General features: G+C 46.5%; 1 protein-coding gene across 4 annotated transcripts in view; it reads right to left on the bottom strand.

Annotated features, from left to right (window-relative positions):
• Positions 1 to 17,549, bottom strand: part of ndst3 (N-deacetylase/N-sulfotransferase (heparan glucosaminyl) 3) — a 1,004,816-nt gene that overhangs the window by 130,036 nt on the left and 857,231 nt on the right. For all 4 annotated transcript variants that reach the window (XM_078543131.1, XM_078543140.1, XM_078543148.1 and 1 more), the window contains one exon: positions 1,084 to 1,171. In XM_078543131.1, coding sequence (XP_078399257.1) covers positions 1,084 to 1,171 — 88 coding nt within the window. The remainder of the gene's footprint in view (positions 1 to 1,083; positions 1,172 to 17,549) is intronic.

Here is a 17,549-nt window from a genome sequence, read left to right as displayed (position 1 = left end):
ATGTGCAATCTAGGAAATTCTCTGCATCCTGTACGGGTTCAAAAACTCTGAGTTGGAGATCGAGCAACTAGCGACACTCCCTGCATAATGGTTGAGGACACATGAAATGACCTGGAGTTTGCACGTGACACAGGAATTGCAGGCAATGGGCTGCAGCTGTCCCATCATTTTGCTTAAAACAAAACCCCTTAGTTTGAATTAATTATACTAATTACTTATACTTTAATATTGCAGCTCAGCTTAAAGCATGCAGTACCACCTTCTCCCTGTGCACAGAATTTCCACTCTCACTAAATTTCTGTTGCCACTCTGTTCATAAGCCATTTTATTTAGTCCCAGCTCTGTTGTATTAATTTGATATATTTGGTGGTCCCTAGCTTGACCAGGTCGAGTAATATTGCATCTCTTCCTCCACAGCAAATCGTCATATGGTCATTCACAAAGAGAAGGACAATCCCAAGCTCCTTTCCTCAATGATCAATAAACTCCCCTGACCCCTGCCCCTTATCCTCCATCTTTATCTCCAAAGCCCAGAGGAAAGAGCCTTTCAAATGTCTTAGCTACCTATGCTGCCTTTTTTTTCCCCATCTGCCAACCCTCCCTTGTCACCTCAGCCTTTCCCTCCATCCTAACCCTGACATCATCTCTCTGTTCAACTTCTCCCATAAAAACTCCCCATCTCACCATATGCTCCCTCAATTCCCTGTCTATCCAACCCCTGATGCTCCTTCACTTGGGTGTCATGAGAGTTGTTTCTGCCCTTCCATCGGGAATATCTTCCAAATTCTCTCCATTGCTCCACTTCTCTCTCCATTTTTCAAAACTTTCTCAGAACTGATCTTTATCAACAATTATCATTCACCTCTCATACCTCTCCAACCATGGCCTGCTGTCCATTACTTTATCTGTTTAATCAATATTTCTTTTACTTCCCTCATATCATACTTCCTGTGTAGTACGTGGCTTGCAAGTTTCTCTGTATTAAAGGCACTATGTCAATGCAAGATATTTTACCCGAGTACAAGGACATTTTAATGTTGTGACAAAATAGGAATTGAATTGATTTTTGATCTACATTCTCACCTGTGTGATAGAATTTTCCAGAGTATCCAAGGTTGAAGGTAAAGTTGGGAACCTGGGTTCGCAAGAGGTTTTGAGTTTCAAGTAATGCCTAAAAAAAAGCAAAATGCACCATGATTGCTGTAGGATATGGTCTTTTGATATAATATACTTGAACATAATTATAAAAGTAACTGCCACATGCATTTTTCTCACTTATTAATGGATGGAAGACCAATAAAATGCAATTCATATTTGTAGTTCAGTTTAATGAAAGTCACGCAACACCACAATTTTTATATTTCATTTGAGAGATATTAATTAAAATAATGAGCTCCAAAAATAAAACAGCACAAAAATATATGTTGATTTTGACTGTTTAGATTTTAAAAAATGACTAAATGCCATTTTTTTTTACAGTTGATTGACTAGGTCTACCCTAACTAAAAGCAAGAAAACCTAGATTTACAATGAGCACATGGGTAAGAGCTAATTATAGGGATGGTTTGATGTAAACATCAATGGTTTGATGTAAACTGCACACCTATAGGAATGGAGAGCCTAGATTTTTTGTTGGCCATCACATGACTTTGTGGCACCAATTAGGAGGTAGCTGTGGAAAATGGGATGCTAATCTTGTAACATTGGTTGTCCATCCCATAATATTTCCTGCAGTCAGCAGAAGCACCTGCCTGTTTCTGGGGAAGTGCACACAACTGAGGAGGTAATGTTGCGATGATGCCACACATCCTAGTTTCTGTCATTTCTATCTCATTTGCACTGATTTATAGTCACACCCATTTCATGCTTGCATCCACATTGGCAAGGCATCACAGAAATGCAGATGAGTATTTAAAGACCTTAAGCTCAATGTGAAGAGGTGCAGTTTATATTTCAGTTATTTTTGCTGAAGCCTTTGTACCATTTGCTGAGTGCCTACTATCACCTCCTCATGCAGCACACAATTGTTTTCCCATTATGTACTAGCTTCTCTTCTTGGAAGAAGAGGAAGAGTAATGGCAGAGTGCCAGCTGGTAATGCTTCACTAGAGGTGCATGGCACCCACAGGGTGGTATGTTCATGCAAGCGTATACAGGTGGAAATGATCTTGCACTTGACTGAGGAGCAGCACTTGTAGAAGCTTAACCTTCCAAAGGAAGCCATCACAGTTATGTCACATGCTGTCACATTTGCAAGTGGGCACACAGCCACCTCCATCACAGACACTGCTCTGTCAGTAGTTCTTAAGATCACAATTGGCCTTAACTTCTATACCAAGGATTATTCCAGCCTGCTATTGGGTTCATTAGCAGCATTAGTCACACAGCAGTGCATAAATGCTTCATGCAAGTCATGGGGCTGGATGTCATGGTGGGCTCGGGGTGAGGCAAACGGGTCCCGGACAGACCGACTTTAAATAACTCGTCCCACAGCGATAACACACTGCCAGAGAGCTAAACTAGCTGAGGGTTGGATTTCCACCCCTCTCTGGACAGCAATTTCCTTGGGAGCTGCTGGCCAATCTGATTGGCTGCTGGGAATGCAAGCATCTCTGGGAGGAAGAGTGGTGGCAGCCTGGGTGAGGTAAACCTGGGTTTTATGGTGGGGAGGGATCAGAGAACCGGGGGGTGGGGTTTAGGAAGGCAGGTGGGAAGGAGCAAAGTTGCGGGGGGTGGTTGGTGGTGTGTCCCTGATGCACACAGGGCAACAGCCCAGTTGATGAGCCTCCTCTTACTTCCTGCCTTTTCAAGAAGCCATTTCAAAAACAGCCTTTGCACTCTGGCCTGCCTGGAACTGCGCAATGTTTTAGGCAGTGGAGGTGGATTGAGGTCTTTAATTGGGCAGTTAAGGCCTCAATAGGCTTAAGGTTGGGTGGCAATGTATGACCGATGCAGTTGGTGGTGCTGAGTTATTTAAAAATCCCAGAGGAAACTTTAAACAATTGTCATAACTTATCATTTTAAGTATTATGTTTGAGCTGCGACTCTAAATTCAGGAATCTGACCATCAGTTCTCGAGGTTTTACATTAAACTAAATGAAATATTTCATTAATTTAAACAGGTTAAAATATATATACACAGGGCTACAAATGATTCTATCATAACTTAAATTCCCAAACTAATCTCCATTAAGGCAACCGCAACCCATTGACTTAACCATGCACCAGGCAAAGCATTTTCACCGTATGAATTCAAAATGAGGTTCTTTTCACTTTGGTTCCTGTGGAGACAGTTGGAGACTTACAGCTGCTGTTGATCTCACATTGTTTCTGCCCAGTACACACAATACTGCTGAAGTTATACCTAGCACCATTCATTGAATGTAAATTCTCATTGTATCACCAACTCTGAACTCAACCTCTAACAAATAAAATATCTTTCATATTTAATTTTATTAGTAATATGAACATATTGCTTGGTATCTGCTAGATAGGTGTCAGTTTTCACCCCACTTCTTGAATGCTCTATTCAAAAAATGCAAAAACGCTCTATCTCTCTTACATATCAAAACTAGTACACATTAAAGCACCCAGACTAGCTGGCTTTATATCCAATTAAGACACACCCACAGACCAAACCTCTGTTTTAAATGAAAAAATATTTTCCAATAATATTATATACATTCATAGCTTCGTGAGAGGCATAATGGACGTCTTACCCATCCCCCATGTTATGGGGAACAGGTTAGAGTGGGCATTAGGGAGATGGTCTGGGCACCTGACATATTTGACATGCCCAGCCCTTCTGAAAACATGATCAGCAAGGGGCAATAAAATCCAGCCCAGAGATTTATTGCTTCATAGCGACAATAATTTTATTAGTGTCCACTTAGTAGTCAGACACTACAATTTTTCTTGCAGGATTCTCTAAGGGCATAGGAACCAATGATAATAGCCACATTGCATATGCTTCGTTGATCAATGCTTATTCACACAAAAACATAAAGGGATTCCATTGTTTCAATCTGTAGCACATTTACAATAGGTGGAGCACCAATTATTCCAGCAAAATTTTACTTCCTTTGCCACACTGCCTACTTTTTTTGAGTAACTCCACTGTTCAAGAGCCAGAAAGATAGGTCTCAAAGCTTCTACTAGAAAAGGTTTACTTTCTACAGACATGACTGGTGACACCTGTGTGCTTTCCTAGGACTCCAACCAAGCGCTGCTATGAGGTCAGTAGAGCTATCGTTAAGATTATCTACAAACTGAAGGCAAGCTTCAGATGGGTGACTTGATGTCAGGATGTTCTGCAATATTGTCTGGTCAGGGACCTCAAGGCTAGTGGTGGTGTGCTGACTACTGTATAACTTTGCCTCGCTAAAATGTGTCCATGGAGGTCTTGCATGATAAAAGGGTCCAGGGAAGCTGAGGGGTCAATTAGGGGAATAACACGCTGAACAGGAAAATAACCTGTTGCTGTCTGCAAAAGACTTCATGGAACATTGATATCAGAAATGTTTTTGTGACTACCCTCTTATCTATCAAATTGTAGCCAGAGAGTCACTCTCAATGACTTATTTTCCCATTCGCCCACTGTTACTTCTGGATTTCCCAAGAAACTTCTCTTAGCTCTCTACTATTTTTCAACTGTATATTGCCCCACGATGATATTATCCAGGAAAATTACATTAGGTTCTACATGTATGCTGACAACACTCAGGTCTATCTCACGACCACCTATTTTGAGGTCTCCGCTGTCTCTGATTTGTCACACTGCTTGTCTGACATCTAGTATTGGATGTACAGAAATCGCGCCAAACTAAATGTCGGGAAGACAAACCCATTCTCAACTGTCACCAGCTGAGTCAGACCGATTGAAAACATGGGAAAGGGTTTTCTGGTCGTCGGGTGGGCATGGTGGGCGGGCCCGGGAGCAGCCGGGAAACGGCCCACCTCCCCTGATCGGACCCCGGCCACAACTTCACGCTGGCTGGCCAATTAACAGCCAGCCAGTGTGATAGGCGTGCTAAGAAGCTTAGCGCTGCAGGGGTGGGGGTGGGAGGAGGACGAGTGCAAAAGTCTGCGCATGCGTGGGAGAGCACACACTGAAAGCTCCCTGAAGGCAAGGAGCTGCCTCAGGGAGCTGGAGAATTTTAAAATGAAAAATAAAGATTTTGAGAATCTGAAAAAAATGTCCCCGCACAGGGCTCACTCACATGAACAGAAACATAGGGCAGAATTTTCTGGCTGGCGAGGGGGTCAGAGTGAGAGCGGGAGCAGTCCCGATCGCCGCTTGCGATCGGGCCCGTGCCACCATTTTACGCGGGTGGGCCTTAACAGCATCCTTCAAGACTCCCATGCATATTGGGAGTGGGCAGGTGGCGGCGGGCGCGCTCAGCCCGCCGGGTCCAATGGCAACCAAGCGGCCTGTATAAAGGAAGGCCTGGCAGCTGCTCGCAATAGCTAGGTGAAGGGCTCTGCAGAGGGGCAATGGAGGTGACGCATGTCCGGAGTGTAGGACCACTGTGCCCCTCGTTTTTCGGGTGATTGCCTTGCTGCCCTCCTTGAGGAGGTGGCAACACGACGGGAGGTGCTGGTTCACCAGGATGCGAGGAGGAGGCCCCCCCACGTGACGAAACACGCCTGGGAGGAGGGGGTGGAGGTGGTGAGCTCCCGCAACATGGTGCGACGCACCTGGATCCAGTGTTGCAAGCGCTTCAACGACTTGTTGCGTTCTGGAAGGGTGAGGACATTGTTGGCATTGGTCACTTAACCCAGTAGGTTGGCTTTCCCCCCCTGCTGACCCCACCGCCCAAGTCTGAGTGTAGTTACTGCACTGAATCATTGATGGCATGTGTCCTTCGCTGGGTGGGCCAGCAGATATTGCCCATGCTGAGGCCACCCTGAGAGGGTGGTGAAGAGATGGGTTCTGCACCCACAGCATGTGTTACACTGAGACCCACATGACTGGTTTGGGACCAACCTGGGGGAGCTGCACCTAGGCGCAGTGCTGGAACTCCAGGACATGTCAAAGTCAGGGTGATGACATGCTGGGAGGGGAGCTTCAAGGTGGCGAGGCAATGAACCATCTGCTGCCCCCTGCGCTCCACGTGTTTGCACCTCCTTGTTATGGAAGGATATACCGTGTGGTGCCTAATGTGATGTAGGTAGCTTGTGTCCAAGGCGGGGTAGGGAACAGGCCTAGCATCTTTGTGTGAGTGGTCGGCAGCAGCGGGGTGAGGAGGCATTTGAGCCCTGATATGTCCCACTCTGGTTAGGGTGGGCCGTCCGCGAAGAGAATCCAGGTACAATTAACACTAATCAATGCTCTTCTCTCCTTTTCAGGAGAAGAATGCGCATAATGCTGGAGAGCAGGTGAGGACTGGCAGCGGCCAGGCGCAGTTAGCCATTCTCAGCCCATTTGAGCAGGAGGCCCTAGAGTTGGAGAGGCGCCATGCGCCCAGGTCCACCGGTGTCAGTGAGGCTGGGGTGCCACAGGCTGCTGTGTTTGCCCAGCAGAGAGGTCAGCATTGTTCTCTCAGCAGCCATGGCAGTGCTGAATGTTCAGTGATTTAATTTTGCAACATGGCTTGACCATTGCTTATGGAAGGATGAGCGTAAAATGATCCGGGGGACAGGGATGCACATTGACATTGTCTCCACATTAACTGATCCAATGTCTTTGTTCTTCCTTTTAGCATCAGCGGAGCAGGGCTGGGAGGAAGAGCAGCAGAGGCCCCCTCTCACACCTGAGGGTCCTGAAGTCTCACCAGCGTCACACCATCTCTGCCAGGCAGGCACCAGCACAGATACTAGCACCTCAGTGGGAATTAGATCATTGGCTAGTATCCCGATGCACAGCAGTGAGGGCAATTCACAGTCGCTGGAGGAGCTGGCAGAGTAAGAGAGTGCCCATGGCGCCAGCTGTCGGAGGACCGCAGAGGACCAGGCACATGCTCAGTCGGTGCCTGATGATGTGCCTATGGAGTCGTCCATGGCGCAGCAAATACAGGAAATGCAGCCGAGTGTGCGGGAGCATTTGGTGGAGATACATGAGGCTATGCTTGGCTTGCTGTCCATGGTGGAGGAGGCTACACAGACGATCGCTGAAGCAATGAGCGACATGTCCGAGCGCCATGCATCCTCCATGGAGAGAGTGGCGATTCTCGTGGACAGGCTCCTCCAGGAGACCCATCAGGGCTTCCTGGGGATGCGATCTGACCAGCAAGCCCTCACATCGGCATTGACCTCAGCTGGTCAGTGCCAGTGTGGGAGATAGTCTAGGCACCAAGTTTCCAGCTCGGTGTCCATCCATTCACGGTGAACAGGGAGGTCCGAAGCGACCTCACGTTGGCACAGCAGCTGCCTGTCATCTCTGCGGGCTTCTCTCAGGGTGCTCTTGATGAGGGCAGCAGCTCCTCCGCCCCTCTGCTAGTGACCGTAGCATCCAGTGAGGCTGCGACGACTGGGGAGATGCCAGCTGTGGAACTGGAAGATTCCTACCAGGCAGGGCCGGCACAGGCTCCACGGGCCAGAGGACGGCCGCCAAGGTTATCGAGGCAAACAGGACAGCAAACGTAAATACAAGGCGCCTTAGGCACACTACGGGTTCATCACTGGTGCTTTTGTGTTGGCCCGAGATGAGGTCTTTATGATTTGCTTCAAATTGGAACACCATTGTCATTTTTTTGGCTTAAGTTTCTTTGCTTGTGATATTAAATTCAGACATGTCACCATGGCTGAGGGTGCCTCTTTTCTTCTGCATGTGTATGGTTTCCAAAAATGTTAGGAGTGCTTTGTGGGACATTCAGCTTTATTAATAAGGCCGCTATTTCCTGTTCCTAACCTCGCAGATTTTGCACTTAAGTATTGAGTATGGAGCCTGCCCCCAGGCTTGTCCTGGAGGTCCATCTGTGGTGTTCTAGCTGAAGGTTCATTGGATTAAAGCCTCCCGGGCATCCCTGACTCCCTGGAGTATGCCTGGGTCAGTGTCTACCCCCTCAGCATTTCCCCGTGTGTGCTCATCCTCGGTCTCACTGCTGGACTTATCGTGTGCAGCTGCAGCCACTGCGTCGACGTCTTCAACGTGCACTGCGTCCCCCCTTTCCAGTGCAAGATTGTGCAGAGTGCAGCATACAACCACTATCACAGAGACGTGATCTGGGGGGTACTGGAGTGCATCCCCTGAGCGGTCCAGGCATCGTAAGCGCATCTTGAGAAGACCAATGGCTCTCTCCACCACAGCCCTTGTGGTGCCCTGGCTCCTATTGTACCGCTGCTCAGCCTCTGTTCTTGGATAGCGGAGAGGCATCATGAGCCACCTTCTGAGGGGATAGCCCTTGTCACCCAGCAGCCATCCATCCAGCCAGGCTGGAGCACTGAAGAGCCCCGGCACCTGGGAATGTCTGAGGATGTAGGCGTCGTGGGAGCTGCCTGGGTACCTTGCACAGACTTGTAGAATCAGCATCCTGTGGTCACACACTATCTGCACGTTCATGGAGTGGAAGCCCTTCCTGTTGACGAAGGCACCGGGCTCACCTGCTGGCACCTTGATGGCCACATGTGTACAGTCTATTGCACCCTGGACACGGGGGAAGCCAGCAATGGCCGCGAAGCCTCTAGCTTGCTGTGCCTGGCTTGCCTGGTCCCAACGGAAGTGGATGGAGGTCAATGCACGCCTGAACAGAGTGCCTGTAACCTGCTGGACGCAAGTGTGAACAGCTGATTGGGAGACACCGCAAAGATCACCTACCGAGCCCTGGAAGGAACCAGAGGCATAGAAGTTGAGGGCAGCTGCGATCTTCAGAGCCACTGGCATGGGGTGTCCACCCACACAGTTAACGGAGATCTCAGGCCCAATCATCTGACAGATATAGTTGACTGCCTCCCTTGAGAGACGGAGCCTCCTTCGGCACTGCACCTCAGACATATTGAGGTAGTTGCTTCGCCGCCCGTATACCCTGGCAGCAGGATAGTGGCGTCTTCTGCGGCCCCTTCCGCCTTGGTCTACCTCTTGGCCCTGTGCTCCTTGTGCCTGCGCTTGTCCTCCCAAAGGTGGCTCCCCTGGAGGCTGAATGTGGACTCCTGGCCTCCTCCCCCTTCTAGCCATCCTTCCCTCCTCAGAGGAGTTGCCTCCGGTGGACAGTTCAGCTCCCATTCCTAGGCTTCCTGAAACCTGCAGGTCCAAAAAAGATTCCTCACTGCAGACTGCTGACCCGAAGGATAAGAGTTCAGGCAAAGTAACTGGTATGCGTTTTGAAGTATTGCAGATCACACAGGCAGGTTTCAATAACTTTGAAAAATAAATACTTGAATGTGCACACTCGCAACCCCAGTAAGCCCTCTTATCCCGCCCGTGGATGAGGTTTATACAAATGTGTCCAACCTGCCTGCTCACTGTGCCCGTGCACGAACCCGAAGATCGCACGAGCACCGAAAAATCGGTGTTGATTGGTGAGTCAAGGGCCTTAAGTGGCCCGTTAATTAATGGCGGGAACACATCGTATATCATCGTGATGGCGCGCGGTGATGTCAGGACATTCGCCCAACTTTGCGCATCATTTTACGCGCGGACGTACACCCCCGCATGCCAACGGGAAAATTCTGCCCATAATAAAAATTATGTCAAAACATTTTTTAAAATAAATGTCTGAAACCTCATCCCGCCCTTGGATGAGGTTTCCTCAAAAATCCAAAGACCACCTCACAATTCGCCCACCCGCCAACTGTAAAGTTGGACAGACAGCGAAAAATCACTGTTAATTAATACTTTAATGGCCTTAATAGGCCTCTTAATTGTCGGCAAGTGCGCTGCTGACTCTTGAGAGCACCCGCCAACCGAAATATCACGTGAGTGCGCGATGACGACGGGACGCATGCCCAATATCATCACGTACTATTTTCCGCCCGATCGGGTAGGGCATGCGCCCGCCCGCGGGACGTGAAATTCTGCCCTTGGTGTTGCATTTGACCTTGAGTAGGGTTTCTGACCACATATCTGCACCATTACTAAGTGTGTCTGCTTTCACTTCTGTATCACCGCCCAGCTTCAACCCTGTCTCAACTTACCTGTACTTGAACTCTAAACACGGTAACCCATGTTACCTCAGGACTTGACAATCCTAACTTCCACCCTACATAAACTTATGTTCATCCAAACCTTTGCAGCCAGCATCCTAACTTGTACCAAGGCCCATTCACCCATTACCCCTGTGCTTGTTGACCTACGTTGGCTTCCAGCCCACACCATCTCAACTTGAAAAGTCTAATCCTTGTTTTGAAATCCCCCCATTGTCTCATCACTCATTATCTCTGTCATCTCCTCCAGCCCTGCAAGCCTTCAAAATCTCTGCACTCCTCCAATTCTGGGACCCTGTGTATCCCCCGATAATCCGTCCACCATTGTCAACAATGCATACAATTGCCTTGACCCTAAACTCTAGAATTTCCTCTATAAACCTCTTCACCTCTTGGCTTCTTTCTCTTCCTTTAAGATACTCCTTAAAATACACCTTTTTCACAAAACTTTTGGTTATCTGTACTGCTATGTCTTTCAATGTCAAATTTTGTTTGATATCGCACTTGTGAAGCACTTTGGGATGCTTTGTTATGCTATATAAATGCTGTCTTTGTTGAACAATTTCTGGTCACTTCATTAATGTTTATATCTTCACCTTTTCCATCACAAATACGCCGTCATCCACAGACCTCTCTCAGTGCAGGCTCATGCATTTTCCATACATTCATCCTGATCACAAATGTCAAACCTTTCTACAAAAAAAAAACACACTGCGAATTGGTTTGTGCGATTGAGTATATGAGCAGGATTTTCGCCTCGTCGGACAGGCGTGCGGCAGCCTAGGAAAGGCCGGGCCAGGCGGATCTGGGAACGGCCACTAGACGGACCGCCACCCGCAATCGGGCTCTCACCGCGATTTCACACTGGCTGGCCAATTAATGACCAGCCAGCGTGAAACATGTGCTGAGAGCCTCAGCGCTGCCGGGATGGGTGCAGGGGGAGCACGAGTGCTGAAGCCTGTGCATGCGCAGGGGAGCGTGCACTGAAAGCTCCCAGAAGGCACAGAGCTGCCTCAGGGAGCTGAAGAATTTTAAAATGAGAAGTAAACGTTTACAAATGATATGGACATGTCCCCACATGTGGCTCAATCACATGAAGAGGGACATGTTTAAAAGTTATGTTAAAATTTTTTAATTGTTTTTTTATTTTTATTGTAAAAAATGTAAAGGCTGTCTGGCCTATTCACCCGCCTGCCAACCGAATGGTTGAACGGGCAGCGAAAAATACAAATTAATTAATTTCTTAAGGGCCTTAATCGGCCTCTTAATTGTCAGCGGGCTTGTTGCCATCTCTTGTGTGTGCCCGCCGGCCGAAATATCGCGCGAGTGCGCAATGATGTCGGGCACTCGCCCAATGTCATCGCGCACTATTTTACTCCCGTTCTGGTTGGGCACGCACCTGCCTGACGAGGGAAAATTCTGCCCCAGATTTTCCTTTAGTGCAAGTATGTGATTTGTAAACCCTTAAAACTAGCCTCTTGGGGCCGGTATGGCTCTTCTGTCACAGCAGCCAAGTCTTGAGCTGGACCTGTTGAAGTTCACAGCTCTGGGATGTGCTGCTTGGTTAGCCTGGCCCTCCGTCCTTTCAGTCATAATGGAATTGGAAGAGAATAATGCATTGGAAGAGACTGGCAGAAGGGACCAAATAAGCTGCCTCCCTGAAAGATGGTGGCATCAAGTGTGCCGATTCCTGCCATGTTATTATAACTGGTTATTGCTTGTGCACGACTACTAAGCAGCAGAAAAACAAGTTTAATGGCACCAATGAGAACAATGAAGCCCTGTAGGGTGTTTGTCTCCAATCCAGTCCCAGCTTTTTGGAAGCAGGGAGAGACAATCCTCTCCAATCTGGCACCACATGTCTCTATGGCAGCAGTCCAAGCATCTGGATAGATAGTACAGACTGCCTCTAGGGCTTTTGTCATAGATCTGTCTGTTTCAAGTACCCTCAAGCTGCCATGAACTCCACAATTCCCTTCGGTGCTGCAAATCCAGTCTGGCACTGCACATGGACTCCAATGTTCAAGATTTAGGCACTGTCTGTCACATTTCTCTCTCTCATGTTGTGGCCTTGAAATAGAATAAGAAGCATTTGCAATGCTCCTGGATCCCATGACAGACAGAAGAAGCATGAAGCCCATAATGGGCAGAATTTAACATGGGCAGCAGGTATCCCAACCTCTGCAACAAAACCTGGTGGTGCCTCCTTTGTCCCGATCTCTCGGAACCTCAATAGAGTAAAGTTTCTTATTGGCAGCCAGAACCCTGGCACTGGGGCTCCTGGCTCCCCCAGAGTCATTTAATTGCTGCACTGCCATGTCTGGGGCAGATATCCTACCCCCAAGAGCTGCCAGCCGATCCAAGGCACGTGGCTCTCTAATATCGGCAGCGCCACTGGGGCTAGTGACACTGATGGTATTGCACGAGGGCCTATGCAGAGGACCAATGAATCTTCTGAAGTCAGATGAATGAATGGGATGAGGTACCAGAGAGCGGGCCCCTGACAAGATCGGGGGCGAGGAGGTCGATAGCAAGGGCGTGGGTGGCTTCCTGCAGGGCTTCCCCTTCCTGATGCCTGGGTCCTTCGATGGGGCATTGATTGCCTGAGAACAAGGGACCCCTCCAAGGAAGGCAGCAGGCAAACGCGATAGGGTGTGCAATGCTGCCTTCCCGGATGACAAGTTCCCCACCTGCCACTGGTAGAATTCCAGTGGCGGCAGGATTAGGCGCTTAAGTGCCTCTTAAGTGGCAACTTAAAGACCTCAATTGGTCTCCAGTCAGGAAGGCCATCTACAAGCCTTCCTGCCCTGGATTTAATCGGAGGGAGGCGGGAAGCATGGGTTCCCCAACACAGCCCTTCCCCTCGTTTCTGATCTTAACTCTGGGGGAGTGGGGGCATTACATTTTGCCCAATGACTTTAATAGTTTGACCCGATGTGAAACATTTTGTGAGGTGAATGCATGTTCTCATGTGAATGAATGAGTAGTCCCAGAAGAAGCCTAAATTTGGAAGAAACACTGCACTGCTGTAAGCGAAGTGCTTTTGCAGGTTTACATTTCAGAATAACGTTTGCACTTCAGAACAAATCTTCTGGCTTAGAATAAGGCTTTGTAAGTAACCATTGTAGTTTAATAAGGCAGCTGAAGAATGAAACCTACTCCACTCAAGGTTGTCCTTGGTGCACTGTGGGAACATTCTTTTATTCTTGTTATCTTATGTTTTATAAAGGTTTTAGGGAGGCATGGGGATTCAGTTACTGGATGTTATCTTGGATGAGGCAATAGAACAGAAGGTTAATAGAGAGGGACAAAGAAGATCCCGTGATCTGAGGGTTAGGAATAAGGTTTTTTTTTAAAGTTATATGCCTGATCTTGGAATATCCTGGGCATGTGTTACCACAATACCATTCAAGATCAATCACCCTGAACCCTGGTAAATGGGATGATGGGTAATATATTAGCATATATTGAGGGATAGTTGTTTGGTAGTTTAGAACTTGAATATTGCTAAAAAAAGAGACATGTTGAAACTTTTCATCTTGCACTCATCAGGACACTTCGCAAGAAAACCAATATAAGGGGAAAACAACAATTTATACTGTATGTGAAGAGAGTGCTGATTGGCTGGCAAATGGACTCCGATTGGTAGCGGCGTTGCCATCTCTCTTTTTGCAGCAATACTCATCGATTAAGTGAATGGTGAATGGACAGAAAACAGATTGGAACAAACGTGTCATTTTCAGGTTGATAGGTTGAACTTAGCAGAGTATCGCAAGGATAGGTACTTGTTCACAGGCATTTAAAATCTATGTCAATGATTTAGATAAGAACACTGCATGTATCATATTTACACTTGCTAATGACACAAAGTTAGGTGGGAAAGTAAGCTGTGAGGAGGATGCAAAGAGGCTGCAAAAGGATTTAGATAGGTGAAGTGAGCGGGTCAGGACATGCAAGTGGAATATAATGTAGGGAAGTGTGAAGTTATCCACTTTGGAAGGAAAAATAGAAAAGCAAAATATTTTTTAAATGGTGAGAGGGCTGAGAAATGTTTGTATTCAGAGAGGTGTGGGTGCCTGCTTATGTAAATCACAGGAAGTTAACATCCAAGTACAGCAAGCAATATGGAAAGCAACTGATATGTTAGTCTTTATTAGAAAGGCATTGGAGTATAAGAGTGGAGAAATCTTGCTGCAATCGTATAGGGCCTTGGTAAGACTATACCTGGAGTACTGTGCAGAGTCTTGATCTCCTCACATAAGGAATGGTATACTAGCCTTGGTGGGAGTGCAATAAAAGTTCAGAAGATTGATTCCTGGAATGAGGGGATTGTCCTCTGAGCACAGATTGAGTAGACTAGGCCTATATTCCCTGGAATTTAGAAGAATGAGAGGTGATCCCATTGAAACATGCTACATTCTTAGGGGGATTGACAGGTTAGATGCTGAGAAAATGTTTCCCTTGGCTGGGGAGTCTAGAACACAAGATCACAGCCTTAGAATAAGGAGGCAGGTCATTTAGGGCTGAAATGAGGTGAAATTCTTCACTCAAAGGTTTGTGAATCTTTGGGAATTTTTTAACCTAGAGAGCTATGGATGCTCAGTTGCTGAATAATCAAGACAGGGAAATTAAGGGATATGGCGATAATCCAGAAAGGTGGAATTAAAGTACAGGGTCACCCATGATTGTATTGAATGTCAGTGCAGGGTTGAAATGCCAAATGACTTACTCCTCTTCCTATTTTGTATGTTTTTGTGTTCTTATGTTATGGGAACACCACCACCTGGAGAGGAGGAAATTCCCCTCCAAGTCACTCACCATCCTGATCTGGAAGTATATAGCCATTCCTTCACAGTCGCTGGGTCAAAATCCTGGAACTCCCTCCCTAACAGCACCGTGGGGCTGCAGCAGTTCAAGAAGACAGCTCACCACCACCTTCTCAAGGACAACTAGGGATGGGCACTAAATGCTGGCCTAGCCAGCAACGCCCACACCCTGTAAATAAATAAAATGTTCTTATGTTGGCAGGTTGTGCCTGACTTTAACCAAACATGTTCTCACCTACAACCCCTACCCGCCTGCCACCCTACCCACCTACAACCCCACCCACCTACTACCCCAACCACATATCCACTTACCTATCCCACCCTACCCATTCACTCATTCATTCCCTCACCCATTCACTAACATGCGCACTGGACATTTAAGCTTACCTTATGGCAGCTAGTGCCGTTAAAAGGAGGGCATGTCCAGTCCTCCCCCGACACTACTCTGATAGAGCTCTTGGATGGAAGCTGCGCATCATGTTCCTGAACAAACAAGGCTCAGAAGACCGAGTCAGAAATGTGGAGCAGTGTCGGGGTGGGCAAAAGTAGGAGCAGAGTGGCAGTCGACAACGATTGCCTCTCCCCAGAAGATCCAAACCATTAATTTATATTTTACTCCTTATACTAGTACCCTGTCAACTGTTTTACACTTTATAAAATCCTGTACTTTTTGCATGAATTGATCAGAATTTTAAAAAAAAATCAAAACTCACCTTGATAGAGGGTCTTATAGGATGGCAGGAAAGCCCAAGCATTGACTCAGCTAAGGGCAGCCCAATTTTTTGGAAGGTCTGAAAACATGTATCAGTCACAGCCTCTCATATATTGACGTATGCAACAGCCCCAGTGCTTGTTTTATGTAGCTGCCCGAGGTCCCTGATATGAGGCCAATAAGATGTTGCATGTTTTTCAGGTGCTCTTGGCCGCTGGGCAAAGCGCTGTTAGGTTGGTCACTTTTAGTCTAACATTGGTCACTGTTTCCATTGCAGCTCCATCAGGCTAATGGAAATAAGATTTGCTTTGTAACTCCCATATTTCTCAAAATATAACATCCAATATGGTAAGTCTAATTATTGCCACCTCAAGGGCAGTTCCAAATTCAAGATTTGGCTATAAGTTATAGCACTTACAATGAATTAAAACCAAATAGAGGACATTTTAACAATATCTGTTTTCATTCATATTGCCGTTAGCCATATCATAAACATATATTTGGCCAGTTATCTTCAACATCAGGTTTTATTTGTGCTATGTCAAAACAGCTTGCTAAATTGCTAATATGCCACGAGAAAAGTGCCAAATAAATCATCAAATTGAAATAAAGTGGGATAATGTGTCAAACGAGCTTGCACAAAAGCTAGTTCTACACAGCTTGAGACCTGTAAATTGAGGCCATTAAAAAACATTACTGTTCTTCAGTTGCATGTGTTTACATAAAAGAAACATGTGCAAAGCCATTTTTTGTTATCAATGAAGTAATATTCATGCCATCAAAATGCTTTGTATGCATGAGGACATAGAAAATAGCATCTCAAATTTTGAATTACTATGTAAATTGCATTTGGCTGGTACAACTTAAAAAAAAACCTTCCCAGTCCATTCAGCTCCTGAAAAACTGCATGTACCTAATTACAGCGAGCGGCACAATACATTATTTGACTGTGGTCGAAGTACCCCAGTAATCTTCATGTCAGTTGGGAAGCAGCAATTAATAGCAATGACTGAAATTTAGGATAATCTTGCACACAATTTCCTTGAGTTTTTATACAGACTAGTATGGAGCTTATATCAACTTGCTTTATGTTACTGAGTATTATTGTTGGTCGTATTTTATTGGGAAGCTTCAGCAAAAGGTTCAAGTTGCAGGACACCACTGAGATCGTTAACAACTTTTTCCTGTTTCCCACACGATGGCAACTAAAATTGAAAGTGCCAGCAGGGTGCACAGAAGACACATACAATTACCTGGCAGCAGATGCTTTTCACTGGTGGAACCTGCTGTCAGCTGACAATGCTACAGCTACAGGTGGGCTACTAAACAGCCTCATGGTCAAACAGGGAGGCTCTGTATTGTGGCCTCAACTTTACAACCCAACTACATTGCCATTAACATAAGACTTGAGAGCAAAAAGGTGGCACAGGTGTTATTCAAAATTAAATTTCACTTGTAAATATTTCAAATTACATTGGTTTCGCTTTATTCATTTGTGCACCATTCTTATTGAGACTAGCTTAGTCAGAGAGCTAAATGTACTGGCACGTCTCATGGTTTGCATGTAGCACTGGTTACAGGGGAGTTAGGGACAATCCCATTATTGAGGAAGAAAGGGGCATTTCCTTGGTGGTGGAAGAAACAATGCTGTGATTTTTTTTTTGGTAGCTCTTTACTGAATGTTCATGGTAGTGTTCAGTGTTGTACTCATCACTCTGAGAGACATGGCTGAACTTACAAGCTCAGCTGTCCCTTCTATGCATTGTAAAGGACATTGTCCAAGGTCACTCGCAGTGGGGATAACTGAAATGTTGTAGGTGAACTCAAAGCCCTGTAAGGACTTTGCCAGCCAACAATCTGAGATGGACCCACATTTGGCCAGTGCTGACTCTGCCCTTTAGACTCCTCATTTTCTTACCTTGACTGACTGTC

This window comes from Cetorhinus maximus, chromosome 1 (genome assembly GCF_964194155.1).
Source record: "Cetorhinus maximus chromosome 1, sCetMax3.hap1.1, whole genome shotgun sequence".
NCBI lineage: Eukaryota > Metazoa > Chordata > Chondrichthyes > Lamniformes > Cetorhinidae > Cetorhinus > Cetorhinus maximus.
The sequence above is the reverse complement of the archived record's forward strand: the minus strand, read 5'-3'. Positions and strand labels throughout refer to the sequence as shown.